General features: G+C 36.9%; 3 protein-coding genes and 1 pseudogene across 3 annotated transcripts; 2 read left to right on the top strand and 2 right to left on the bottom strand.

Moving 5' to 3' along the window:
* Positions 1-5,128: 5,128 nt before the first annotated feature.
* Positions 5,129-7,945, top strand: LOC148959867 (uncharacterized). The gene has a single exon (XM_089109698.1). It carries the CDS (start codon positions 5,129-5,131, stop codon positions 7,247-7,249), a length of 2,121 nt encoding a protein of 706 aa, XP_088965824.1. The 3' UTR covers positions 7,250-7,945.
* A 3,717-nt stretch (positions 7,946-11,662) lies between these two features.
* LOC135687648 (uncharacterized) lies at positions 11,663-14,461 on the bottom strand. Its single transcript, XM_065204257.2, has one exon. It carries the CDS (start codon positions 14,459-14,461, stop codon positions 11,663-11,665), a length of 2,799 nt encoding a protein of 932 aa, XP_065060329.2.
* A 207-nt stretch (positions 14,462-14,668) lies between these two features.
* Positions 14,669-16,285, bottom strand: LOC148959866 (uncharacterized). Its single transcript, XM_089109803.1, has one exon. It carries the CDS (start codon positions 16,283-16,285, stop codon positions 14,669-14,671), a length of 1,617 nt encoding a protein of 538 aa, XP_088965929.1.
* A 1,043-nt stretch (positions 16,286-17,328) lies between these two features.
* LOC148959865 (uncharacterized) lies at positions 17,329-26,991 on the top strand (annotated as a pseudogene).
* Positions 26,992-27,101: the final 110 nt, after the last annotated feature.

Genomic DNA, 27,101 nt, shown 5'->3' with positions numbered 1-27,101 from the left:
TGAAGTACTGTAAATATTTTGCAGTTGGTAACATATTTTTCATCAGAACCCCCATTTTATTTACTAACCTCCAATTTTGATGCATGGCCTATGTTTCCCTTGGGATCATTTTGTAATAATCACCCCCCTCCACTTCCGGAAACTAAGGAAAGTGTCGCACCCCCTTTTAAATGTTTCAATTCACGAAGCAAAGAACCATGTTTATTTTAACAGATTTATCAATTTTCTGACATGCTTTTTGTTTAACCCTATTGGAGGGAATGGTCTATTGTTTATTCTCACATTAAGAAAATGAAAAATCCATACTTCGAAAATGACAGAATAATTGCCTAAAGATTAAAGTAGGTGTCTGTTCCTGAACATTGATTTTGAAGATTATTTTAAGACTGCCCTCTGGCATTATTAGCTTGAAATGGTCTGGATCCAAGTTTCTTTGCCAGGCCTGTTCCCGAAATTTGTGTCATATCTAAAAGTCGGTTTTATATATGACACAATAGCCCCACTTGGCCAAAGACTGCATTTTGTGCATGAAGAAAATACTTCATTGCCTACTTTTAAAGAGTTAAAATCTATTCGATTTTATCTAAAAAGAATTTAACAAAGAAAGATTGCAGGAACCAAATATGTTGCGGTAAAAAGGGTTACATTCAGTTGAGGAGGGACAAATCGAAGGGGTTTATTGCAATCTGTGTTTCTCCTTTGCATCCAATAAACCAGTTTCCACAAGCGGTTTCACAAAATATTATGTCTCTTGATATTGGTTGATCATTATGCTTCAAAGTCACACATTGGCATGCAAGGATCGCCTATAGGCACATCCTAATGAATCTATTCATACATTAGAGGATAAGACAGTCAATTATGATAACTACGCTCCACTGAGTAGCCATTTGGGAAAGGCAAAGAGAGAAGGTAGTAGGAGGCACGAAAACTTGGCCAAAATGGGTAAGACAATATCCAATGGATGTGGAAACCTTGTCACCATTCTATCTAAACGTACTGTGAATCTGATTTTGTATTGTACACCCATGCAGATTCGCTCAAAAATAGCAGATGAGATTGAGAGCAAAAAAGTCACTTTGATTGTGAGAATTCACAAGGAACATATCAAAGAAAGATTCTTAGCAGTGCTTAAACAACTGAATCTGAGAAGAAGGACTGTTTGAATTAGTAGAGCTGACCATTCAAACCCATGGTCTACAAATGAGAAAAGTCATAGGTGAGTCATTTGAATGGAGCAGCATTTGGCAGGGGTGAGAACAAAGGTGTCCAGAAATTTGATAAAAATATCTCCCAAACTCTCTCTTCATTGGTGTTATGCACACAAACTCAACCTAGCAGCAACTAACATCATGGATGTATTGTATGTGTATAAAGCCTTGGTAGACTCCTCCAAAGCACTGCCACATTAAATTATAGAATATGAACCGTTCTATAATCTGCACCATGTTCTTGAAGCTTGAACATATGGAAACTGACTAGGTCTTATATTTTAAGTATAGATGGCTTTTCATTCTCAAGACTATCTTCGATATACGAAAACAGCTCAGCAAAGGCAAGCTCTTCTATATCAATTGAGGCATTGTTGTGGCCGCCAGATTTCCTAGATTTCTTTTTTAACGGTCCTGCCTGTCATGTAAGGCAAGCAAACAATTTGCATGGTACTTTGCCACGATGGCAATCAAATCTCTTGCTGCCAGCTTAGCAATGATTTTCCTATCATTTAATAGAATGGCACTCTTCCTTACATTCTTATTGATCTCAATATTAGAGGCAGTAAGTGTATGTTCCGAGGCTCATCTTGGTTCTCACAGAAAAAGCAATGATGATCTGGGTTTAAAGCTGCCTGAATAGATTGTCTTGTTTTGACGAGACTAGAACAGAGCTCTTCTTGAAAACATCTTTTTGAATTTCCACATCTTAAATTTCAAAAGTCTTTCTTTTTTCAAGCGTGCCTTGTTGTTAGTTATACTTTGTTGGAATTTCATGCTTTCTGTGTAATGCGTTCTCAGAAATTGATTTCTGGCAAATAATGCAGCGTCCCCAGGGCATAGTTGATCGAAAATCCTTTTTTGAAAGAAAGATATTTATCTTTAAAAGGGTGGTTTTTGCTAAATTTGAGATGCCTTTTAATGCTCGAATTAACGGTCAATTTTATGCTCAAAAGTACTTCTTACCTGAAGCAGCTGCCCAAGGATAGGTTTTGATTTACAAAAGAAACAAGTTGACATCATTTTCTTGTTCGCACCAAATTTGACACGTCAGTCTTGTTTCAATACAGACATGCGCAGCTCTCGGATCTCGAAACAATACCGATTTGCACTATATCAGATAAATCTTCGAAGAAATTGTGCTGCAATCAATTGTCAGAATAATAATTTGGCTCACCCAGAGCTGAATTTCTTCAGGTTTCCGTCCGATCCTTCTCAGTTAGTAAGCAGCATACTCCTCCTTTCCTATGTTTATTAACCTGCTTATTTCTTGTATATCGATTTTTTAAAATAATTTTAAGCGAATTTCCCTTTATTGTGTCGTGATTTGTACTTTCTAAAATAAAGAGGAATTTGTTAAACTTTATTCAGTTGCAGAGAATGGCTTTAGAATTGTCGGCGAGCTGATTTAATGAAGAAAACTCCTGAGTACTTTAGTTAAAACTGCTCGATTTGTTCCATTCATTTTGAGCCAGATCTCCTCCCCAAATTTACAAATCAGCAGAAAAGACTACCAAGACACGCAAAACCAACCCTATTCGATGTACCAAACCCACCACCACTTCTCACTACCATGCAGAAAAGAACAGTATGATCGGATCCAGTTGACTGTGAGTATTACAATTTCTCATTTTGATCTAGTTATTACAATTCAATTGGTGGCTTGTTCCCAAATAGGGACACACTGAGTTCACTTTCCTAAGTTTCAGTTTTTTTGGAGACTTTAAAGTTAATTGCTGTTAATATTATTGAAAAATTACAGTGACACCCCCTTGAAAAAATTACCTTGCAAAAGCGAGGAACCTTTTTGCCATCTGGGGTGGGGGGGTGCTTAGTCAACAAATTTTAAAACTTGTCTGCAAATAAAGGATGATTCACCCACCTTGTCCACAAATCGGACCTTGAAACCCCCCTGGAGCAAAAAAGCTAGTGACAGCCAAACTGATGCCCATTGGGTTAGTATCTACCACAAAGAATCATGTGGTATCATAATAATTATGACTTTTGTAAAATTCTTTGGAACATAAATAGAAAGAAACATTGACTTATAATGTTAATATACAGACAGGTTACCACCTTAAAAATTAGATTTGTTGAAGGCTAGATCTGGAATGAAATACTGAAGTTGTTTTGATAAATAAAAACATTGTTTGAAAATATAGCTAATTAATGACTTTCCCTTGGGACTACAGACTCGGTAAGAAAGGAAGTCGGGTCTCAGCAGGTCCTGAAGGTGATTCATCTATTCCAGGTATGCTTCATTTTCTGAGTATTTGTTCTTTTTAAAATTGTAAACTAAAGCTTTGTATGGAAACCATCCAGTTTGTTATTGATTGTTTCCAATTTGTTTCCTAGTTGATGAGAAGAAGATTCAAGAAGAAAATTCATGTCAAACATCTGCTGACCATTCTTTGTACACACCAAGAAAGACAACCTAAGGAAATTGCTACAAAGAAAGAGGCGAAAGATCTTTGTATTGAATAATTCTATTCAAAACAGTTCTACAACACCAAAGAAAATGACTAAGCTTTCAAAGTTAATAAGGCATTTCAACTATTGGAAGGGGCAATCTCCCCTAACTTATTAGATTTTATTAAAAAACAGTTGACTCTCTTTTTGAAAAAAAAGAAAGGGAGACGATATGATGAAGCTTTCAAAGCCTGGGCTTCAACATTGTAACACCTCAGTGGTAAGGCATACAAATTCTTTGCTAAGCTTTTTAATTTACCTTCAAAATCATCATTAACAAAACTTTTCTCTAGATTTGCTTCAGATGTTGGCTTTTCAGAAAATATCATTATATGTTCTCAGACAACGTGTTGAAGTTATATCTGACAATACTAGAATTTTCACTCTGGTCATGGATGAAATGTCATTGAAGTTCCATCACTTTAATAATGGAGCTCGGGACTCTATTATTGGGTTTGAGACTCTTGGTGATGGTAAGACATCAAGTCTTGTTGCTAATTGCTCTTTAGTACTTATGGCCCGTGGTGTTCTTGAAAACTGGAAGCAGCCTGTGGCATACTACTTTGTGAATGAGGCTTGTAGCAGTGCCAAATTAGAGATTATGGTAGATGAGGCACTTGTGCGGTTAGAGTCAACTGGTTTAAACGTTGTTGGTGTGGTAAGTGATCAGGGATCCAACTTTTCAAGTTTCTTTGACGCTATGGGAGTCACAGTAGATGGACCATATTTTGAAATGCATGGCAAACAGTAGTTTACCATTTTTGATCAACCACATTTGTTAAAGTCAAAAAGGAACAGTTTATTGAAGTACAATTTTACTTTTGATGGAAAAACTGCTTCTTGGTCAGATTTTAAATCCTTCTATGAAAAAGAAAAGAAGCTTGAATGCAAAATTGCACAATCTGCAAAAATGAAAGTATAGCTAGCAGCACAAGTATTCAGCAATTCAGTTTCTGCTGGGATATCTACAAATGTTGCACTTCAAGGATTGCCATCTACAGTTTTGGGTACTGCAGAGGTTCTTTCTAAATTTGATTCAATCTTTGGTTGTTGCAACTCATTAAGGTGGTCCTCGACCCTAGATTTCATCATCAAAAAATTTTTTCCAACTTTTTTGCTTTTTTCAATTTTATAATGCCTTAGGTGTTGTTCTTTCTTTGTTAAATGCCCCTGTGCACATACGGACCGAAAACGGGTCATAAATCAAGGTTTTTCAAAGAGCAGTCACAAATATTCTTCTTAGCAACGAGAAAAGCTGGTTGCTAGGGTAACTTCTCAAATCTTTTTTACCCTTTTTTGGCCACAGGTAAGACGAAATCTACCTTGGAACACGATTACAATTTTTTTATTGAGTTGAATTTGTTTTAGTGTGCTTTACATGAAGTATATTCTGTAAATTTTCACCACGGTGCACCTCGAAATACTGTTTTACGTTTGTCAGAGTTAGAATGCCTGGACGAAAGCAAAGAAGCCTTTACCGTCAAAAGAGAAAACGTGGTTTTTACGGAGTGCAAAAACAATTTGTAGAACAAGAGGCTTCCAGAAACGATAGCGCTACAGTTGATGACGACGAAGATGTGGTACTATCACAAGAACCAGGCCCATCTTCCCCCTCCACGATTCCAAAAAATTTCAAGAGTCCATCTGGGAAATTGATCAACAAATCATTAGAAAAATTGAAAAGGAATTGTCCTTTATTTGCCGAAGAACAGTCTGAGTACATAAATGAAAGAAGGAAATGTCTGGATTTGTACAGTAAAGACTCACTTGGCCTAGCTAGTGGAAGAGAACTTGCACATGGCTTCAAGGTGATGAACACTAGCAATCTGCTAACCAGTTTGAGTAAAGCAGCCGTCTGCCGTCTCTGTAAGGACCCAAAAGGAACCTTGCAGCTATGGCAAGACAATTCTAAAAGAAGAGGTCTTCATGAGGTTTTATTCTGGAAATGTAGCAATTGTGACAAAGAAACAGATTCTTTCAGCACCAGCCCTTTCGTAAACAATGATAAAATGGATGTTTCAGAAATAAACATACGTCTTACGCAGGGAGGTGTGGAAAGTGGAAATGGATTGGCAGGTTTGTCAAAAATATGTTGTGCATTAGATGTCCCTCCACCAGTTACAACAAATGCCTTCAGTGCAATCCTGAAAAAAATCACCACATCATACCAGAAGGAAGCCCAAGAGTCTCTTTGTAAAGCAGCAAAAAATTTAAAAGACCTTATGCAAATAAACACTGACATGAATGATGAAGTTGTTTCTTCATATGTCCCTGTTAGTGTGTCAGTAGATGGTACATGGCAAAAACGTTATGGCTATAGTTCTTTGCTTGGTGTTGTGTTTATTTTATCAGTTGAGACTGGTGAAGTATTGGATTATGAAGTACAGTCCAAAATTTGTTTTGAGTGTAAATTTAGAGAGAAGTGGGAAAAAGAGTCAGAAAAGTACAAGAATTGGTATTCTAATCATGAAGAGCATTGTGAAGTTAACCACAAAGGCTCCTCAGAGGCAATGGAAAAAGAGGCTGCTGTAAAAATGTTTCTAAGATCAATGGAGAAACATCAGCTTGTATATACAACTTATGTTGGTGATGGTGATTCATCATCATTTGCTGAAGTTGCAGATGCCTGTTTCAAAAAATTTGGAGATGGATACTTGGTTTTGAAAGAGGATTGTATAGGGCATATCCAAAAGCGAATGGGCTCTAATTTGCGCAATTTTAAAAACAAAAACAAAGGTAGAAAGTTAGCAGATGGTGGAACGATTGGAGGACGTGGTAGACTAACTGATGCAATAATAGACTCACTGCAAAATTATTATGGTTATGCCATTCGAAATCACACTAATAATATTGAGGGGATGAAAAAAGCAATTTGGGCAATATTTTATCATTGCATTCAAGGTGAAAATGAGCCGGATGAGGTTCAACATCAGTTTTGTCCTGAAGGAGAGAATTCATGGTGTAGGTTCCAGAGAGACAGAGCTTCCCATACAGCAACCTATGATCAGAGAAAGTGCTTGCCATCAGTTTTCAGGAAGGAGTTAAAACCTATATTTGAAAGGCTATCTGGTGATGAACTCCTGAGCAGATGTCAAAAAGGTCTCACACAGAATCAAAATGAAGCCCTCAACAATGTCCTTTGGTCAAAATGCCCCAAACGCGTCTTCTGTGGTAAGCAGCGCTTGGAATGTTGTGTTGCGTCATCTGTTTTGCAATGGAATGCAGGAGCAGGCAGTGCTGGGAATGTGCTGAAAAGACTAGGTGTTTTGTCTTTGGGATCAAACACCATCAAAGGTTACAAATCTGCAAATGAGAAAAGGGTAAAGAAAGCGGAGGCCAAATGCAAAACAGATTATCAGAGAAGACGGCAAATTTTAAGGAAGATGAGAAAACAAAATACAAAAGCAGGAGCAGCTTATGCCTCTGGAGGTTTTTCTATCCATAAAGTGCCAGACAAAGACCTATGCAAAGTTGATGACAAGGATAACATGGATGTAGTGTTTATTGATGAAAAGAGCCTTGAAATGGTTTATGTTGAGAAATCAGCAAAAAGAAGAAAAATTCAATAACTAAAAAGACAATTCATATAACCTTATGTACAGGTACCTTTTGGAAATACTTTATTTCCTAATTATATAAGGGAATAATCTAAAACCAATTGGTCATGGACCATTAAGACCCAAATTTAACCTCTTTTGGTTAATTATTTTGAAGCATTGATGTCGAGTTTGTAAATATACGCAACCAGAACTTTAAAGCTCGTTTTCTCAAATGCGCATTTTAATACTTTAAGAAAGGATAAAAAAAGAAGCATGCAATATTATTCAATCAAATTTGGTAGGAGGAATTGTACTTATGGTGTCTTTGATATGAGTTGACAAAATTTTAATCTGTCTACTCTGTTGATAGTTATCCAAGAAAAATGGTTTTTCCAGTTTCCATAGCAACGGTTGCTATGACAATAATTTTCTCAACTCATTTCAATGCTTTCTTTATGTTTAGTAATTTGAAATAGATATTATCTTAATGTAAGCTTACACTTCTCTAAAATCGTTTCTCAAGCATTTTTTATGGTCCAGGTTTCCTGGTCTGTAAAATACACCATAACCACGTGATCATCTTATTGTTATGAAAAAATCTGCAGTAATTGCTATTGTTGTTTGTGTGAAAATTTGGTGTGATTTGAACAATAGACTTAAAAAATATTCAATGATTTTCAAAAACATAGCTAAAATCATCTTCAGGGTCGAGGACCACCTTAAGTTTCAGGGATAGTAAAATATATCGATGGCCTTTAACTGCCTTCTCTCCCCACCTGAAAGAAATGGAAGATGGCATAATATTTGTACAGTCAAAAAAGTAGTTAATGGAGCAACAGGAGAAGACCATACAAATATATTAAGGGGTTTAAAAGGCTGGTGCATTACATTGAAGGCAATTTCAAAGTTGTGGCATAAATTAATTGAAGAGCATGATGCCACCTTCCTGGTTACAAGACAGCTTAACCAAGATCCCCTTGAAAGCTTTATTGGCAGCAAGAGGGGAATTCTGACAATCCAACCTCAAACCAATTTAAAAGTGCATATCGTAAGTTGCTCCTCGCAAATCTTTTAACAGTCTCGGCTGCCAATTGTGAGCAAGATGAAAATGAACTCCTTGCACAGTTATCATATATAAGAGAGCTCCCAGAGGTTCCTGTTGTAGAAAAACTGCTTAAAATTATTTCCGTTGACTACAGCAATGAGCAACTTGAAAACAAAGTTTTCAAAGATAATGCTATGGCATATGTTGCTGGTTATTTGCTGCGCAAAACATACAGCAAGCACAAATGTTAATAGGTTCTATTCTCTCAAATAGCAATGAAAGCCAGAAGGTATTTCTGATGCTTAAGGCTTATGAGTCTAGCAGTTAGTCCAGTCGTTTTAGTAAAAAACATAGGGTGAACCCAGAACAAAATAGTATAAAGCTGAAATTTTGCCAGTTGATGTAGGAAGGTGACAGTAGTTACCAAAAAATCCCTGTGAATCCCCGCCCAGGAAATGGGGTTTTGGGTGCAAAATTCATAATCGCAGAAGCCCCAATCGACTAAAATTATGATTTTGCCAAAACGAAATATGTTGTAGCTAATCTGAAAGAGAATTTAACGCTGATTTCAAATTGCATTAGGGTAGTACCCCTGAAATATATAGTTTTTGAGCATTCATTGAAAATTATAACATTGAGCCCAACAAAGTTTGGGGAATTAACAAAAATAACAAACAAAGTCAATATCCAAAATTCTCCAATAATGTTCTTTTCTCGTCGCTCTCGTTGACTTATAATTCAAAGCTTTCTTACAAAATTAGATATAACACGTGGTAATGCAATGAAATTTTGAGACAGGGTACATATTTAAGTTTGAGAGCGTGATACAATTGCAAGTGGCAGGGTTAATTAAATGGGATGGTATTGTTAAAGGAGAACTGACACGCAAAAATAAGTTTGGCTAAAACGGTAGTTTGTGACACTGATTTCGAAACAAATGGAAAATTTCAGCCGTCTGAGTTTTTGCTACCAACCAGCGCTGCCGCTTGGGCAGACAGTCGTTCCATGGCTCAACAGTGACGATATTATGAACAAAGAACAAACTGGAAGTACAAACTGATATAGAGTTTCGATTAAAAACATTGCTATTGCTACAATCTAAATGGGATCAGGTATCGTAAAACTAGAATTTCATTTCAGATTGAGGGGTCTTTGTCCAGACTGCTTCGTCTGTATGGCCTAATTCGCTGAAATGCCTATGATGCCTTAAACGGAACTGCAAGTTATTCATTATCAATATAGCATTGTATGATTGTTTTTCCATGTTTCAAACTCATTAACTGTATCGTGATATTAAATATCAAAGGCGGGTTGAAAGTCGCACTTGTGCGGATTATATGCCATTTTCACCGGGTGTGGAGGGTTTCGGGAATTACTTTTAAGGCTGTTGAAAAATCTGGATCTACGAAATAGGCTCTTAGCTCTTAGGCTGCGTTCACATTGCACAAGCATTTACTTGCGTCATTGCGCAGTAGGTGGCAACCCATCTTTGCGAAAGATTTTCCGTTCACATTGGCAGCTTTTCAATGTGTGCATACGATCAACATTTCATTCGATTTTTATAACCCTTTCCGAAATGTATCGTCTAGGACTTGCAGAGAAACCCCATATGAATATGCATTGGAGATTAAGATATCTTTTCCCTCTCTGGAACTTTTCTAATGAGTGGCAATAAACTTAACAAAAATAATCGGTCTGGGTCACTTTCCTCTCTCTCCCTTCTTTCATTGTCTTTTGCTAGGTGATTACAATGTTTTGGATTCTTTGGATCCCATATTGCGGGCCTTTTTCAATTTCGGTGATGAGGAGCTCGAAATCCATCGCGCGTTTAACAAATCTGTCAGCTATCGTTTAGCATTTACCAGCGCTACAGCATTTACTTGCCAATTTCCGTTTGCCAGAAATTGGCCAGTATGAACACAGCAAGGGGTTAGTATTGCAGAAATCGCGACGCAAAAGTTGGCGCCAGTAAATGCTTGTGCAATGTGAACGCAGCCTAAGTCATAGAACTTGATTTCTTAGTCAAAGAAAATGCTTTTTAGTTGTCATAGGAATATCAACTGGCGCATTATCTTCTTTTGCAAACAATTTTGACTTGGGTAGGGGATGGTCTTTTTCAACACTAGGTTATTCCCTAGTATCTCAACCTCTATTGTGAATTTGAATCTGGGTTGTTTTTAATATTTAAACCTGTGTTTCTTCACCCTGGTTCGTGGAATCCAAGCAGATAACACATAACGAATTACAACCCAATTCCAAACTTGACTCCAATAATTTTCTCAATTCAAAAAGGCTATTTACAAAAGAATAATATATACAACGCAAACGTAACTCTATAATAACTTTCGTAGATTAAACTTAGTTCATAATTTGAACTCCATAACTCTCAACGTAACATAACTCTTTTTCGCAACATAACTCCTCAACTCCGCTCAACAACTCCCAAACAAAACTCCATAGAAATAAAATAACGTCACGTGACGTACGCTAATTACAACACCCTCCCCCCACAAAATAAGAAGAAAGGGTACTAACTAAACTGAAAAGATAAGGAAGTTAAGCAATGTTCAACAAGTTTTATTTACAATGATCTCTGGTACGTCTTGATCACGAACGATAGTAATTTGAGGTTCTTCGGAATCTTGTTCAGTCACTTCTGATGAACTACGAATCTCGATCGGATATAACTTTTGTATAGGACGTTTTATTGTTATATGCTTCTTTGCACTGTTACTTGTAAGTAACTCTACTGCACGAACGACACCGTCCTTTCCCGGTAGTAATTTTGTTACTTTCGCCATTCGCCAACATTGGCGTGGTAATTTACTGTCGTGTACGTATACGATATTACCAATGTTGATACCCAAAGTTGTCTGTTTTCCGCAATTATGAAACTCACGTAATGACGTGAGATATTCTCTTTTCCAAGATTTTCTAAATTTATCTATGACTGACGCTAAGTACCTGGAACGTTTACTCAGCTTCAAAACTTCTGAGCCCGTTTCTTCTTCCCCGCACGATGTTCGATCGAGAAGTCTTCGTCCCATGAAAAGATGAGCTGGTGTTAATGGGACTTCACCCAATTCATTATACACATAGGTTAATGGACGAGAATTGAGAACTCCTTCAATTTCAATAAGTTCTGTTTCTAGTTCCTCATAAGTTAATTTTGTGTTACCCAAAGATTTCTTGAGACATCTTTTGACCAGACGCACACATATTTCAAAAAAACCACCCCACCAACTGGCCAGGGGAACGTTAAACTTCCATTCAAACTGAACACGTCTGCTATGAATAAAGCTGTGAACTTTCGCATCCTTGAATGTTTTCCCGTTATCAGATACGATAAGAGAAGGTATCCCTCGGCGACCAATAAGACGCTTTAAACAACGTATAAACTATTCTCCTTCGAGATCAGGTACAAGCTCGAGATGTACCGCGCGACTATTTGCACAAGTAAATAGAGCAATATAGCATTTATTCATATTTGTATCTTTAGCATAGATGTCTTTGACGTAAAGCGGTCCGGCAAAATCGACTCCAATTTTTGAAAACGCATAAGTGTCTGAAACTCGAAACTCTGGCAGTGCCGGTGCTACTTGTGTACCGTACGCTCGACCTTCTATCTTTTTACAATGTACACACTTCGAAATTATTTTCTTCACCTTCTGTCGACCCTTAATGATCCAAAACGACGCTCGTACTTCATTTAGGGTCTCACGTAGCACGTTATGTTTGACAATTATATTAATTATATGGGATTCCCAAATAACCAAATCCGTGAAATGATGCTTACGAGGCAACAATATTGGAAATCTCGTTTCATACGGAAGATCCGCGTTTTCGATTCGTCCCTTACACCGAATTATGCCTTTATCGTCATAAAATAATCCAAGAAAGTTGCTCGATTTCTCAAAATCCGTTTCTTGAGGAATGTAACTTTGAACCTCGTTAATCCAAAGCTCACGAGCTTTCTCGATTTCATCCAGAGACAACATTTGCTTCGTTTCAATTGAGTCTTGATTCAATTTGGATTTTAAATTCTTTATGAACCTGAGAATATATGCAGTAACACGAAGGAGACGTTGTAAATTACTATACCGCTCGCACTGAATCAAATCCTGTAATTTCAATGAAGGTTTACTTTTAGTATAAACCAATAAAGCCATCAGGCTTTCTTTATTTGTCCTCTTTAATTCATTTAACTTGTTACTCATGCCTTTTTTTGCAATATTGTAACTCAACACGTTTGGCCACGTGGCCTCTGAACTCCTTAAAAATTTAGGCCCTAACCACCAAAGTTCATTTTCAACAATTTTTGTACACTTGATACCACGAGATGCAATATCACTCGGATTTTGATCGCTGGGACAGTATCTCCAACAGTTTTTTGGCGCAAGCTGGCGAATTTCATTAATGCGATTTTGTACGTACTGCTTAAATGTTTTGTTTTCTCCGAATATCCACCAGACGACAATTTGCGAGTCTGACCAACAAAATGTTTGGTCAATGTTCAATGTAGCGCTCAATGCGTCCGATGCCGTTTTCATAAGTCTGGCAAGAATTAATGCCCCCATAAGTTCCAAACGTGGAACTGATTCCGATTTCAAGGGACTTACGTGCGTTTTCGACGCAATTAAATGATATACAACTCTTAAGTAAACGCTTGCTGCGTATGCTACTGTACTTGCGTCCGAAAAACCATGCAATTGAACTGATTTTATGTCTGAAACCTCGACCTCATGCATCACGGAACGAGGTAATTCGATTTTCGAAACCGATCTTATGTCGAGAATGATGTCACGAAATTTCTGTGCAATTTTATCATGCACTGGAGAGTCCCAGTTTTCTTTTATCTTACACAACTCTTGAAAGAGGCATTTTAAAGGCAGGATTACTGGCGATATCAATCCTAATGGATCATAGAATTTGGCTGTAGTGCACAGAATTGACCTTTTTGTAACCATAGTAATCGATGTATCTCTTACAATTTTTTCAAAGTCAAGTTTCAACGAATCTGTAATTAGATTCCAACCAATTCCCAATACCTTTGTATCTGGTTGTTCGTGATTGGGATCTTCCAGCACATTAGCGTTTTCTGAAACGGGGGTGTACAAGGCCTCATGTTTTTTAATTCTTTCTTTTAATTCCTTGTTATTTGTAACCCATTTACGAATGTTAAACCCGACTTTGTGAAGAGAGTCCTTCAGCTTTCTATACGTTTCGAATGCTTCATTGTTGGTAGAGAATGAGGATTGATAATCGTCAACGTATAACGATCTCAGTGTATTGTACACAAACAATGGGTCATTTTTCCCTTCGGTCATTATATGCTTACGCAATGTGGCGTTTAAAACAAATGGAGAACTAGTCAATCCAAATACGAGGCGCGTAAAGCGTAATTTTATCAACTCAGGATTCTCACTGCTCACGTCATTTACCCATAGAAACCGTAGAAAGTCGCGTTGCTCAGGGGGAATTTCGATATTAAGAAAGGCTTTTTCAATATCGCCGGCAATTGCCACCTTATGTATTCGGAAATGTAGTAATATATCCAAAATCATTGGCGTTAATGATTGGCCTTGTATTAAACAGTCATTAAGGCTAACTTCCCCTGATCTTTTACAGCTAGCGTCATAAACTATGCGCAATTTTGTCGTGGTTCTATCTTCTTTTAATACTTCATGATGTGGAAGATATGTTACATGACCCGGTTCATAGTTTTGTTCGATATCCAAAGTCTTGTCAACTATTTCAACAACACCTTCCTTTAACTGATCGTGAATAACCTTATCGTACTCGTTTAAGATTGTTGGTTTGTTACTTAACCGTTTCAAAACTGAATGCAACCTGTTTTCGCATAACAGAAAATTGTCTGAAATAGGCTCGTGTTCGGGTTTAAACGGCAATTTTGCTTCATAACGCCGCCCATTAAACTCAATTTCATTTTCCATGTAATTATCACAGAATGCTGGTGATTCTGATTTTACGCCTATACTTTCATAGTCCCAGAATTTATGAATTTGTTCATTTACTTCACTGTCACTATTGACTACTAAACACTCCGCCTTGAGAATGTGTGACTCGGTTAAATGGGTCGAGAACCGATGATCATTTGCATAACTAGGAGGCGTATCAACAGGGCCAGAAAGTACGTAACCTAGTTTGCTTTTCATTGCAATGGGTCCATCTCCCATTTCCCCCCGTGTGACTTGACCATCGATTAAGGACCAATAATGATCTAATCCAATCAGCAATTGAATTTCCAAAGAATCATTGTTATCAGATTGGTCTGCTAATGGCAACCGACTCAAATGCTCATATTTTCCATAAGCAAACGCAATGTTTTGATTTATAATAGGTTCACACACATGATCAACACAATAAGCAGTTATAACAACCCTTTAACCATTAAAACAATGAACCACTGATTGTACTAGTTCAGCTTCTAGAATTTGGCCTTCATTTCCAAAAGTGTTAATTAAAATTGTTTCCTTGCCAATCGGTGATAAATTCAAGGCCTTTTTTACCGACTTACTCAAGTACGATCTTTGAGAGCAAGAATCAAATAACATTCTCACCTGACAAGTACCATCCTCTTTATCAGAAGGATTCGACATAGATCCTTGTGCTGTTGGCATGAGAAACTGTTTTTTGTTCATATCATCATTTACCAATAAATTTGTAGTGGCTGGTTGTTTAGGTATCATACCCTTTGATGAGGCCTTATCCTGTCTAGCAATCCCAGATTGATTTCGATTAAATCTCGAATTCCTATTGTTGCCACAAATCGAGGTATGATGTCGCCCACCGCATACTCTGCACTTGCCTGTTGTCATGCAATCTCTCGCAATGTGACTCCCCTTCATACATAGAAAGCATCTGCCTTTCTGCCGTAAAACCCTTCTTCTTGCAAATGGGTCTGTCACCGACGTGCACCGATCCCAGAAATGTAGGCCTCCGCAAAATACACACGATGGTTCCCGCTCACCTTGGTAACTTGCTCCTCCTTGGTTATAAAAAACAGAGGTCGTTGATGGTTGAATCTGATCAACTTTTCTTGTATTCCTCCTGCCCTCAGTAAACGAATTTGCAGCCCCAGCCATCGTACTGTACTCGCATCTTTCTCTTAACTGCAACTCCTTTCCAAATTCCTGCATAACTCCATCCAGATCCCATTCTTCCGATAAATTTCTTGTTAATGTTATTCTCAATTCTGGCGAAATCTTTGACATAAGAATAGGTGTTACAAATGTTCCATAACTATCGGAATTGATTCCAATACCTCTTAAACTCCGTATAACGCCTTCCGTTTTATCGTAAAGGGTCCTCAGCTGCTGAACGCTACTCGACTGTACATTCGGTAAATTTATCAAGGATTCCATATGACGTGAAATAATTATTTGTTTATTTCCAAATCGTGATCTGAGCAACTCCAAAGCTTCAGTGTAATTCGCATTAGTTACATTAATGCCGGTTAACGTATCCTTCGCAATTCCACTCAAACAATTTAGTAGATACCGAAACTTGTCCACAGGCTCCAAACTTGGATGGCTATCAACAGTTGACAAAAAGCTGTCGTAAAACGGAGTCCATTTCTCCGGATCTCCATCGAATTTCGGTAGCTCGAGACTTGGGAGTTTACGTCTACATCCTTCTCCCGTTGATGATAAACGTGACGAAGACATAGATTCTGAGTTTTTCGATCTCTCTTTCTCATCACGACTGATTATCGATTCAATTATGCAGATAACGTCTTGTACATTGCTTTGGAATTCGCCCTTTTCAACGATTTCTTTCTCTATTTCTTCTTCATCTATGATGTCTTCAATTTTTTCATCTAATGTTTCTATTATACTCAATTGCTTTTCAAACGTAATTTTTGCCGAATTTAATTTTGCGATCCATTCCTCGGTAGGATTCGTATTGTTATCCATTAGGCCATTGACAGTTTGAATAGTGTTCCGCACGTGAAGGCGATGTCCGCTTCGCGATTTCACCAACTTTCTCAGCTCCGCCATAACGTCAAAGTTCTAAATAAATGTTACTGTACAACTCTCTGAGTTCCCGGGTCACGGCACCATGTTGTGAATTTGAATCTGGGTTGTTTTTAATATTTAAACCTGTGTTTCGTCACCCTGGTTCGTGGAATCCAAGCAGATAACACATAACGAATTACAACCCAATTCGAAACTTGACTCCAATAATTTTCTCAATTCAAAAAAGCTATTTACAAAAGAATAATATATACAACGCAAACGTAACTCTATAATAACTTTCGTAGATTAAACTTAGTTCATAATTTGAACTCCATAACTCTCAACGTAACATAACTCTTTTTCGCAACATAACTCCTCAACTCCGCTCAACAACTCCCAAACAAAACTCTATAGAAATAAAATAACGTCGCGTGACGTACGCTAATTACAACAACCTCTGTTAAAATACGATAATCAAGTTTAGTGAAATTATTATTTAGTCACAATCGCAGCTCCCGTCAACCAAGGTTTTTTCTTGAATTCATATTTCTGCACCCAAAGCAGGTTGCAGGATCACTTTTACCGCTGTCTCCACTAGATTTCGTTTGTCTTTTGGCTATTGCTTCAACCCCCCCCCCCCATTCCCATGTTGCGATTTTATTTGTAATTATAAAAGTAAAAACTTTGAAGAAATGGTATGATCAGTTTTTAAACAAAGTCATCTCCTTTTTTTCATAAGCTTAGAGGTTCTTTCAATGTTTCAAAGCATGCTGGTTCGAAGATATCATGGCATAAAAATAAATTTTATGTGGATATTAGCGTCCTAGCAGACATGTAGCTAAGATTTTCTAGCTTTTTTATACTTATAAATGAAATGCCTGACAATTTTTTGTCTTTTCACCGCGGACTATTTTCAATAAAACATGAAACTTCATTTGTACTTTCCCCGTTGCGGTGAAAGCCTTTACAACGGCATTGTTAACATGTCACTTGTGACGTCAACCGAGAATTTTAAAAATCCTGGCGATAATCTTGTTTCCGCTTCGGGAGATTCCCGAGTCCTGGCTGTGACGTAATTCACGGATAAAAGTGCAAATATCAGAAAAACGGTGAATCTAAGAAGAAAACTTTTTCCAGATTTGAAGTCAGCGACAAATTTGGCATAGAATAAGCTAAAGTTATTTTTGCGTGTCAGTTCTCCTTTAAGGTTACGGTAAACGTTTTCTGGATGAAAACATCATTTTTTCGATTTTTTCACATTCAAGTAGCCGAACTTTCAAGGCACACAATGATACCAAATTTGAAACAAACAGAAATTTTGAAAGTGGAAAAAATCCCATGTAAACGAAGGTTTCCATAATTTCTTTATTAAAACTTTTAGTTGAGGCCTGAAAATCTCTTGACCTTTTTAGCCGATTATCGTTGCTTTGCGGTTGTAGTCGCATGTCTCATTTACAATATCGCATGGCACATTCATATACCCAATGTACGGCCGTGTTTATTTAAACAGGCTTATTGATCTTAAATCTTCAAGTGACTTGACCCGGATTACACTGTGGTTTACGAGTGTATCTTGCAAGTGCGATTAGTAAAATCCCGTTTTCTCCGGACTCGAAATTCCTCTACATGCAGGTATGAAAAAGCTATTATGTACCCAAGGAACCAATCGAATGGCTCGAAAATTTGCACACGGCCAGGGCAGACGTTGGGCAAACAAAGTGTGTCTCAAAATTTTTTTATTTTCTCTGGTCCGTCTTTTATACCCAAATACAGCTGCGGAAGGGTGGAAAAATTATTTGCCAAGTTTTGACAGGGTATAGTTTAAAGAAGAGGAGGAATTTAAAAAATCTGAGACACACTTTGGTAGCTTAGGACCGGCACTTCCTGCTGGTCTAAGTCAGATTTTGTTACCTCAAACGCAAGGGTACATAATAGCTTTTGAAGGTGGTACACTTTTTGACCAGTAAATTCGCATGGAAAATAACATTTAACATTATTTGCCAATAATTTTTATCTGGCTAGATACGCCATAATCTTGTGCATCGAATGATATATAGTTTATCCAGATTCCTTGAGCAGTTTGGCCTTTAGGAAGGAAAAACCAATTTTCGTGTTCAAAACGTTTACCGTAACCTTAAGGAGATCAACTACTGCCCATCATGACTGATAGGGATATGGCTCCTGAAAATCTTTTGAAAGTAGTAAGATGCAATTACAAAGCAACCTCTAAAAATCAATGCACGAAAAGCTTATGTAGCTGCTGAAAGCATGGAATAAAGTGTGTAGCAACATGTGGAGAATGCTTTGATGAAAGCTGTGGAAATATAGAGGTAAGATCATTCTTTACTTATCTAAGCTGGTTATTCTGAAAGCAGTATATTTTATGTAAAATGACTGAGAGGATTGAAGTTTTCGAAATACTACCTGTTATGCTGAAAATCAACCTTCTACCTTTTATGCTGAAGAAATTCTGTCCTGAAAGCCCTTTTTTCGATTTTCGGACCATGTTCAAAAATTTGTGGGTTCATTGCTCTCTGCCCCACATCCCAAGGTACTTTACCCATAAATAATCAGCTTAATAATTGGTGCATATTATCTTGGTCATAATCTTCAGTATAACACAGAATGACATTAGTTATTGTTTTCGTTAACTAAAAAAGAGAGTATTATGTACTATATTGACATATTCACAACTTTTTCTTTGATACAGTTCAATGCGCAGCTCAGATACTGCAAACCATGTAAACACTGCCATCAAAGCCAAGCGATTACATAGTCAAGAGAGAAACACAAGCAACATTCTCGCAGATGACATTAGCACATATTCCAAGCTCAACACCTTCTTAATGAATTTTCTTAACGTTTTGTCCATGAGAATTGTGTACCTTTGAATGAAACGGCTATTATCCCTGCAATTATGAGTAAGCAATACAGACAGCTTGCTATTATTGGTGAAAAGCACACGCGTGAAACTCCAAACTTTTTGCAGATGGGGACAAAGAGTTTAATTATTTGTATCTGAGAAATCTTTCTTCAAACTAACTCACTCAAACATTCAGCACCATGACAATATCAGAATTCAAAGAATGGACCAACCTTGGAAATACAGATTTCCTAATGTCTTGTAATCATTTTGTAAAGCTTTACCAGACCCATCATCAGTTTCTTGTGAAGCTCATAGTTGAGAATTTGAATGGATACACTGCCATTCATTGAATTCAATCTTGAAAAATTAAGGAAACATATCAGCATGATTATAGGTATTTTAATAAAACAATGGAAGAAGCACGTGGTAGATTTTACAACTACTTCCCCTTTTTGAAGGGATCGGTACTTTATCCAACAATGATCGAAGGTAAAAAGGTTCCGTAATGATCTGGAGGTCATCTCTGTCTAACCAGCCTTTCTCTGTTTATTTCTGTTGCATCGTGGTTTTCTGTGGTTTTGCTTTCCACTGACTCATCTATAGTCTGGCTGGATTAGATGAAAATTATGGTTAACCTAGAATTAAATGCTACATTAGCAAACTTTATACCATTCGAATCGAAATTTAATGAAGAATAACATATTGAGAGCCTCATACTGAGGTCTTTGGGCAAAAGAAGTTATAACCGCTAGTTTGGAAGGGGGTTTTGTCAACAATTTGTGTGACTTTTGATATTTAGCTGCAAACCCTTCTGTTGAAAAGACATTGTATACCTTAAACTGCATATTGTTAACGTTTCAAACTTTGCACCAATACTTTGAAATATGTCACGTTTAATTCGATAAAGTTTAAAAAATAACATCAGTGACGTCACCACTATCGAACATATCGGGTTTATATTAATGAAAAGTAGGAATCATGAAGCTAAGGTTTTCAACGCTGGAAATGTAGCCTAATAAGTAGCTACTGATGAAAAATATCATAAAATTTCAAAGATGTATGTGGCATCATCATTGTCATGATCTTCCAACTCGGATATGGGTTTTGCTGAATTTTCACAACCTCCACTGTGTCAGCTTCCGCATGCTGTTACACAAGTCAGGCCGTTCTTCCGGCAAGAGCACGAAAGGGTTCGACATGAATGCTTCATGTTCGTTTTTTATCTGCAACGAACAACCAGAAGCAGCCATTCTTGAGCAGGTTCAAGGTTGGTTTTGATTGGTGTCATAATACCGTCTTCCATTTTCCATCCCCACTCTTGTGGGTTTAGACAGCAAAGGTCTAAATGCTTCCACTGTGCTACCTAGAAGTTCAAACAATTTTTGGGAATTGATTTCATATTGTGAATTAAATACAGAAGCTAATATGTCATTTTCCTACTTAAACTAACTATAAATTTGAAAAGGAATAAAAACAGTGTTGGTTATATCGTCCACATCAGTCATAATTTAATTAAATAGAGAAAAAACGTCATAAACCTGAAGATGCACTCGTAAAGCATGGTAGTATGTCGCTTTTTCAGTTGGAGAAAGATTATCTGGTTCTACTACATTGGTCGTTGTAACCATTTCAATGTATTTGGTATCGTATACTAGCCAACGAGTCACATTTCTCGCCACTGTAGCTGGAGAATAAAGTATGCAATATTCAGTTAGTTGTTTTAAATTGGTGATACTATTGCTTGTTATTTTGTTTCAGAAGCTTATTAAATATCTTAAATAGAAATGTTTTTACATTTTAACTACCAGTTGAACACCTGTCTATCCGATCTCTTGCTGAGTCATTGACAAATTCCCAAATGGCTTTGATATCTCAAGTATTTCTCTCGATTCTAACTGCTTCAGGTTTTTTCAGCTTCCCTATAACAAACAGAGTGCACTAATAAAAGTTTTCTAAATGATGAAAAGTGGCATATCATTGTAGTTATCCTAGTACCTAATATCAACTGCAAGGTATGTCATTATAGGTAATGCAGTACAAAGCTATTATGCTATTATTATTTCAGTTTTATACCTTTTTGGTGCATAGCTGAAGTTGTGTCACAGCCACTCCAAGCATGAGCAAAAAGAAATGCTTCCTGGTACTGTTGTGTAAATACAACATCTTCTTTTTTGGGATTGGGAAGGTCAAGTTGCTCAAAAAGCTAACAAAAAAGAACGACAGCTTGATCTTGCTTCAAAATTTTGGTTTAGAAGAAAGTTTATCTGAAAACGTAATTAAAGATGTCTAGAAATTTGAGCAAACAATGTTCCCCGATGGAAGTTGGATGAAAAGCTTGTTCAAACTAGAGTTTGACTGTACAAGGGACTTAATGTCAAGTCTTTGGAAGCCTTTCTCCCTGATCCTGACTCTTTGCGACAAGCCATCTTCCGAGTGTATTACCAATTGTACTATTGGCTGTGTTACAACGACAGGATCATAGATGATATTTCTTTGGAAGATTATGGGTGGACTTATAATGCAGAGATTGAGCAAGTAGTTCCAGTATGGTTTGTAGGTATTACCCCTTAAACAAAATATATTTGCTCATTTGGGTCTTTCTAATCCTGCATGATAAGCCACAAGCTGGCCCAGGGTTTCCAGTCAAGCTTGGTTTCCACTATGGGTTAACGTGAGATAATTCTGAGCTAAATTGAAAATTAACTCATGGTCTAAATTCAAGTTAACTTGAGATAGTGTGAAATAGCGTGAGATAACGCGAGCTATCTCAAAATTAACCCATGTACCGATTCGGTTTCCACTTGAGATAGAATTAAGTATTGAAATTTCAGAAATCACATTTTATTTGAGTCTTGCAGCTATGGCGGGCGTCTTACAAGAACAACTTATTTTACTTCTGCTTTTGAGAATACTTAGAAGGAAAATATTTTTTGCTAGAAGTGCTGTTCGCGATCTGCGCCAAGGTTTTCGGTACGGAGAGTCTACCAAAAAAAGGTATGCGTTTGGTGAATAAGACCACTTGCAACAGGATCTTAGAAATGAGAAAATGTCTCTCTTATTTCACAATTAGTTTTTTTAGTAAAGAAAACTGTTTTCAACATCTAAAGTAATACTCAGTGCAAGTGCGTTGCGTAAGAACCTCAGTGCAAATTATAGCACATTCCCCTCCCACGCATCGGCTTCTTTTGATAAGATGTTATCTCAAGTTAACTCATGATCTTGAAATCAAAAAAATTTGTTTCCAAGCTCATGAGATAACGTGAGTTAACACAAGTTAATTTTCATGAGATAATTTTTAATGGCCGTTTCCACTATGAGATAATTTTTAAACAATGTCAGATCACAAAATTATATCAAATTAACTCACGTTAACTCATAGTGGAAACCAAGCTTTAGAGCTTAAAGATTCCTTATATACTACTTATTGTCCTTAGTTATATCATTCGTAAATGCCAATTATTTTCCATCACTAGAACCCAACCTCCTTAGGTATTTATACGAGCAACGCGTGTTTGACCTTCAACCTGTGGGTGTAAATGGATCTGATTGTGACAGTAAGTGGAGCCAAAATGTCCAAATTGAAGTCGATATTTCTTTATTTTATTTTTATGTATCCTTGTTAACTTTGAAAAAAGTTTATTTATCTCCCTGCTTTTCTATTTTAGTAATGGATAGCCAGGATAACTTACCAAAACTTCGATCTGTTCTTGCTTCTGACCTAAATGACCTTAGGCCTTTGCACGTGGAGGGGTCATCTCAAGAAGATGCAATTATTGCCAATAATTTGTCGGGAACCACTATTGTTCCCACATATGATCCAAGTATTTTTACGGATTTTAAAAAAGAATTGACTTCTCTAACAGGGATGTTTAAGGAATTTATTGACTACAATATGAATAAAGATCGTGCAGAGTCCTTGTTTACATGTACCCAAACTAAAGAATTGAGTGAGAGTAATACTACACGTGTGTTCTCTAATACAACTGATAAAGTGCAGAGTGACTCTCTAAGGCACAACAAAAGTTTTGATGATGTCTCTGTTTGCCAAACGCATAATTCTTTTGAGCATGATATCGTGTCTCGTAAAAGACGTTACCCGGAAGCCTTATCTTCCGTTCATGATATGGATGTCTTATGATCCAAAAGACAATCTATAGACGATTTGCAGTGTTGACATTTTTCTCTAAAAATTGCGCATGCGTATTGCATGGCAGGTCAGAGTCAAGAGTGAGTGTCGAATCGAAGCATACAAAACAAAACAAACATGCATCTGTCGTCCGCTCATGTGAAGTTTAAGTTCAATGATGCCTGATTTTTGTTGTGCTTATGGTTGCAGCAATTAAAGAACCAAAGGATCCAGTCTTAGTTTTTATCGGATACCATTTGGAACCAGCGAAGAAAGTTTAGCTCTGAGGAGGGAGAAATGGACTGAGAAGCAAATCGACAATGCAAGAATATGCAGTGCTCATTTCATAAGTGGTAAGATAATTGCTTCGAGTTAATAGAAAACTAAGTATATAAACATTATATCTTCAATAATGATAATTTTTTATTAGCTAGCTTATTGTGTCCACATGCTAATTTTATGATCTTGTGTTGCTATCTTTTTTAGGCAAAAGCTCGCTGGACAAAAATTCACCGAATCATGTGCCCTCTGTATTTTGCTTTGCAAAGAAAATCACGGGAACAAAAGAAAACGAAATTTGATCGTTATGGTCGTTTTTTGAAGCGTCAGAAGGTAACTTTAATGATTCTTTAATGACCGATGATGGAGATGAAGAGCCCAATATGGCAATTGGATTTGAATCAAATGTTGACATACCTAATGAAACTGATGCAGATTCTATACCTGCCATGAGCAAAGATGTGTCATCTCAAAGCAAAGTGGACAAAGAAGCTCAAACTGAAAATCAGGCTTCAAGGCATGTGAGAAAATTGAATCTGTACCTCAGGATTAGTAGCAGTAATAAACTTTTACACTGGTTTGTCAAATACTGCTGTGTTTCAATGGGTGCTTTCCCTTATTGCCGTGAAAAAGATTAACAAGTGCACCAAGATCACAAAAGAGGAGCATTTGCTCTTAATTTTGATGAAATTAAAATTGGGTCTTTTGAATGCAGATCTTGAATTTCGTTTTGGTGTAGAACAGTCCGATGTAAGCAGAATTTACAACCAGTGGATTCCTGCACACTCTGAGGCTATGGAATTTTTGTTGATATGGCCAGAAAGAGACACATTGAGAAAAAACATGCCTAAATGTTTCAAGAATTATAGAAATTGTGTTGCAATAACTGACTGCACAGAAATTTTTATTGAAAGACCTTTCAACTTGCAAGCACATGCACAAACTTGGTCTAATTATAAAAATACAAACACTATCAAGTATTTGATAGCTATCACCCCTGCTGGAGCAGTGAGTTTTTTTATCTCAAGGATTGGGAAGGCGAGTTTCCAATAAGGAAATTACATTGAGTTCAGGTTTTTTAAACTTCCTACAACATGGGGATCACATAAGTGAAGTTATTAGACCATGTAATGAAAATCGTTTCTGCATTAGTAAATATAAACAACAGTGTAGCTTCGAAAGGTTAGAATTGATATGTTTTTAACCAATGATACTCTCTAGTTTAGAAGGCAAGAATAATAATTCTTTGCAATCTGTTGTGGACTTAAAATGATAGGAATTAGAATTAGACTTGAGTTTCCAGTGTTTAATTTCGATCAACTTTTGCAGGAATTTTGACATGACAAAGAAAATTTTATATTGGCCTTTGCAATCTGGAGAGTATCATTGTAGATTTTCCATGATGCATTTACTGCCTATTATTTTTACAGTCTTTACAAAACCATTTCCCTTTTGGTTTTTTAATGCTAACTATAATGAAACCAACCCCTAATACATTTTTTGTCATCACAGGCTATCATAGGTAAGAAGCTTGGGCAGTTGCAAATGCAGTAATTTTTTTCATTTTGTTCAATTTCACTAGGACTATTTTACCGTGAAAGCAGCTCGGGAAGGATGACAATTTCGTATAGTTTTTCATATTTTTTCGAACATCTTTGAACATAAATCTTCATCTTTGTCAATCTTCAGCAATATACAATTGCTATTTACAGGGTCCATTGTCCAGATATAGAGATAGGCAAGTGGTAAACCTGTTACCAGCATTTGAAGTTGCATTTGAAAATAGTATTGATGACTTTTCCTGATTGCTCCATCTGGTGATATGGGAAAGCTGGAGTCAGATTCCCAACCTTTAAGGCAATGTCTGTATTTGAAAGGGCATTTTATTTCTAAACCCCCTTGGCCATGACAGGCGCAAGAAACTAGTCCATCTGGAGTTGCCCCCAAATGTGGCAAATTTGAGCTAACATGCAGTCCTGTCTCAGCCACAGTAACTTTTTCATGGTGAAGGTTGAAGTGCTCAACAAATGACTTCCTAGCAACTACTTCCATTACATAGGAAACATAACTAGGTCTGAACCTTTTCTTGAGGGTTAAAAAACACAAAATAAGATAGATAAGAACAAATGAGAGAGATGGTTTCTCACTGGTAGAAATATTCTCTGTCATTCAGACGTAGCTCCTGCATCAGTGTATGATAGGCACCCAAATTCCGTTGCTGTTTGAAAATTGCCATTACCCAAAATCAATGCTTTCTTCTCCATGACTACTGGAGCAACAATGAGTTGGGAGTTATCAATATTATTTTCCTCCATATTCTTTCATTTTTGTCGCCATTTGTTATGTTCTCCATTTCTAATCGCAGCAAATGCGTGCAAATATTCTTTTGCTTCCGAGTAGAAGAACACTTTGTGACTACAGAAAATTCATAAAACCAACAGATCAAAGAGTTATGCAACTTAACTCAAAGTTTGAATGGAGTACAGCGTTAAATTACATTAGCGTTTGATGAAATGAAAGTTCAATCAAAACCAGTTTTTGACAAGCATAGTAACGAATTAATTGGATTTTTTTATCTTGACACCACTGAAACTAATCAAGCATAATTTCAAAAACCTGATAAACTTGCCACACATGTCTTGGTGTTCTATGTACGAGGTTTGGCAACTGACCTGAAGTATAGCTTCAGCTACTTTGCAACCAGCTGTGTTACATTATCCCAGATAATGCCTTTTTTGGAGAGCTGTTTGCCTATTGGAAGTTTCCTGTAAGCTCAAAGCTATTGCTGCTGTATCAGATTGTGCATCTGCCAACCGAAAGTTTTTTCAGGATGCACAGAAATCTTGATGGCGAAGATGGAAAGAGTACAACTTACCATACCATAAGCATATATGCACCAAATAGGTATACATGGTTTTTGGCTGATGTGCCACATTTGGTAAAAACTGTACAAAATTGCATGTACCATTCAGGCTTTGGAAAAACTAGATTAATGTGGAATAATGGCAAGTACATCATCTTGAAGCATTTGGGTCAAATTGTGATGACATGGAGAATGATCTTAAAGTTTGCCCAAAATTGACACTAGATTAATGTGGAATAATGGCAAGTACATCATCTTGAAGCATTTGGATCAAATTGTGATGACATAGAGAATGATCTTAAAGTTTGCCCAAAATTGACTCCTGAGCATATAGAGTTAACTGCATACTCTGTTATGAATGCACGTCTTGCTGCTCAAGCTTTTAGCGAGACAACAGCGAACTATAGCAATGATGCTTATGCTACTGCAGAATTATGCAGCTATATGGACAAATTTTTTGATGCCTTGAATGTGCGCAGTCCTAGAGAAGGTACCATCAAAGTGAAAGAATTTATTTTGCCATATACAAGGGTAGATGACCCACGGTTTGCATGGCTAGAGAATGATTTTTTTTATACTTCCAAGACAGGGAAAGCAATTTCAGCGGAAGCTCAAAAGAGAAAATGTTTTTGTTATTGCAAACATATCAAGGCCTTCAAATAACATGTTACTCAGTGATTGAAGCTACTAAGTATCTTTTACAAGATGGAATGCAATTTTTTCT

This window comes from Rhopilema esculentum, chromosome 8 (genome assembly GCF_057945365.1).
Source record: "Rhopilema esculentum isolate cy_ngs chromosome 8, ASM5794536v1, whole genome shotgun sequence".
Taxonomy (NCBI): domain Eukaryota; kingdom Metazoa; phylum Cnidaria; class Scyphozoa; order Rhizostomeae; family Rhizostomatidae; genus Rhopilema; species Rhopilema esculentum.
Note: the sequence above shows the minus strand (reverse complement) of the source record. Positions and strands in the feature narration are given on the sequence as shown.

Bases quoted from the DNA above. Each gene is read 5' to 3' on its own strand.
- LOC148959866 (XM_089109803.1), bottom strand. From the start codon at position 16,285: ATGGCGGAGCTGAGAAAGTTGGTGAAATCGCGAAGCGGACATCGCCTT.
- LOC148959867 (XM_089109698.1), top strand. From the start codon at position 5,129: ATGCCTGGACGAAAGCAAAGAAGCCTTTACCGTCAAAAGAGAAAACGT.
- LOC135687648 (XM_065204257.2), bottom strand. From the start codon at position 14,461: ATGGGAGATGGACCCATTGCAATGAAAAGCAAACTAGGTTACGTACTT.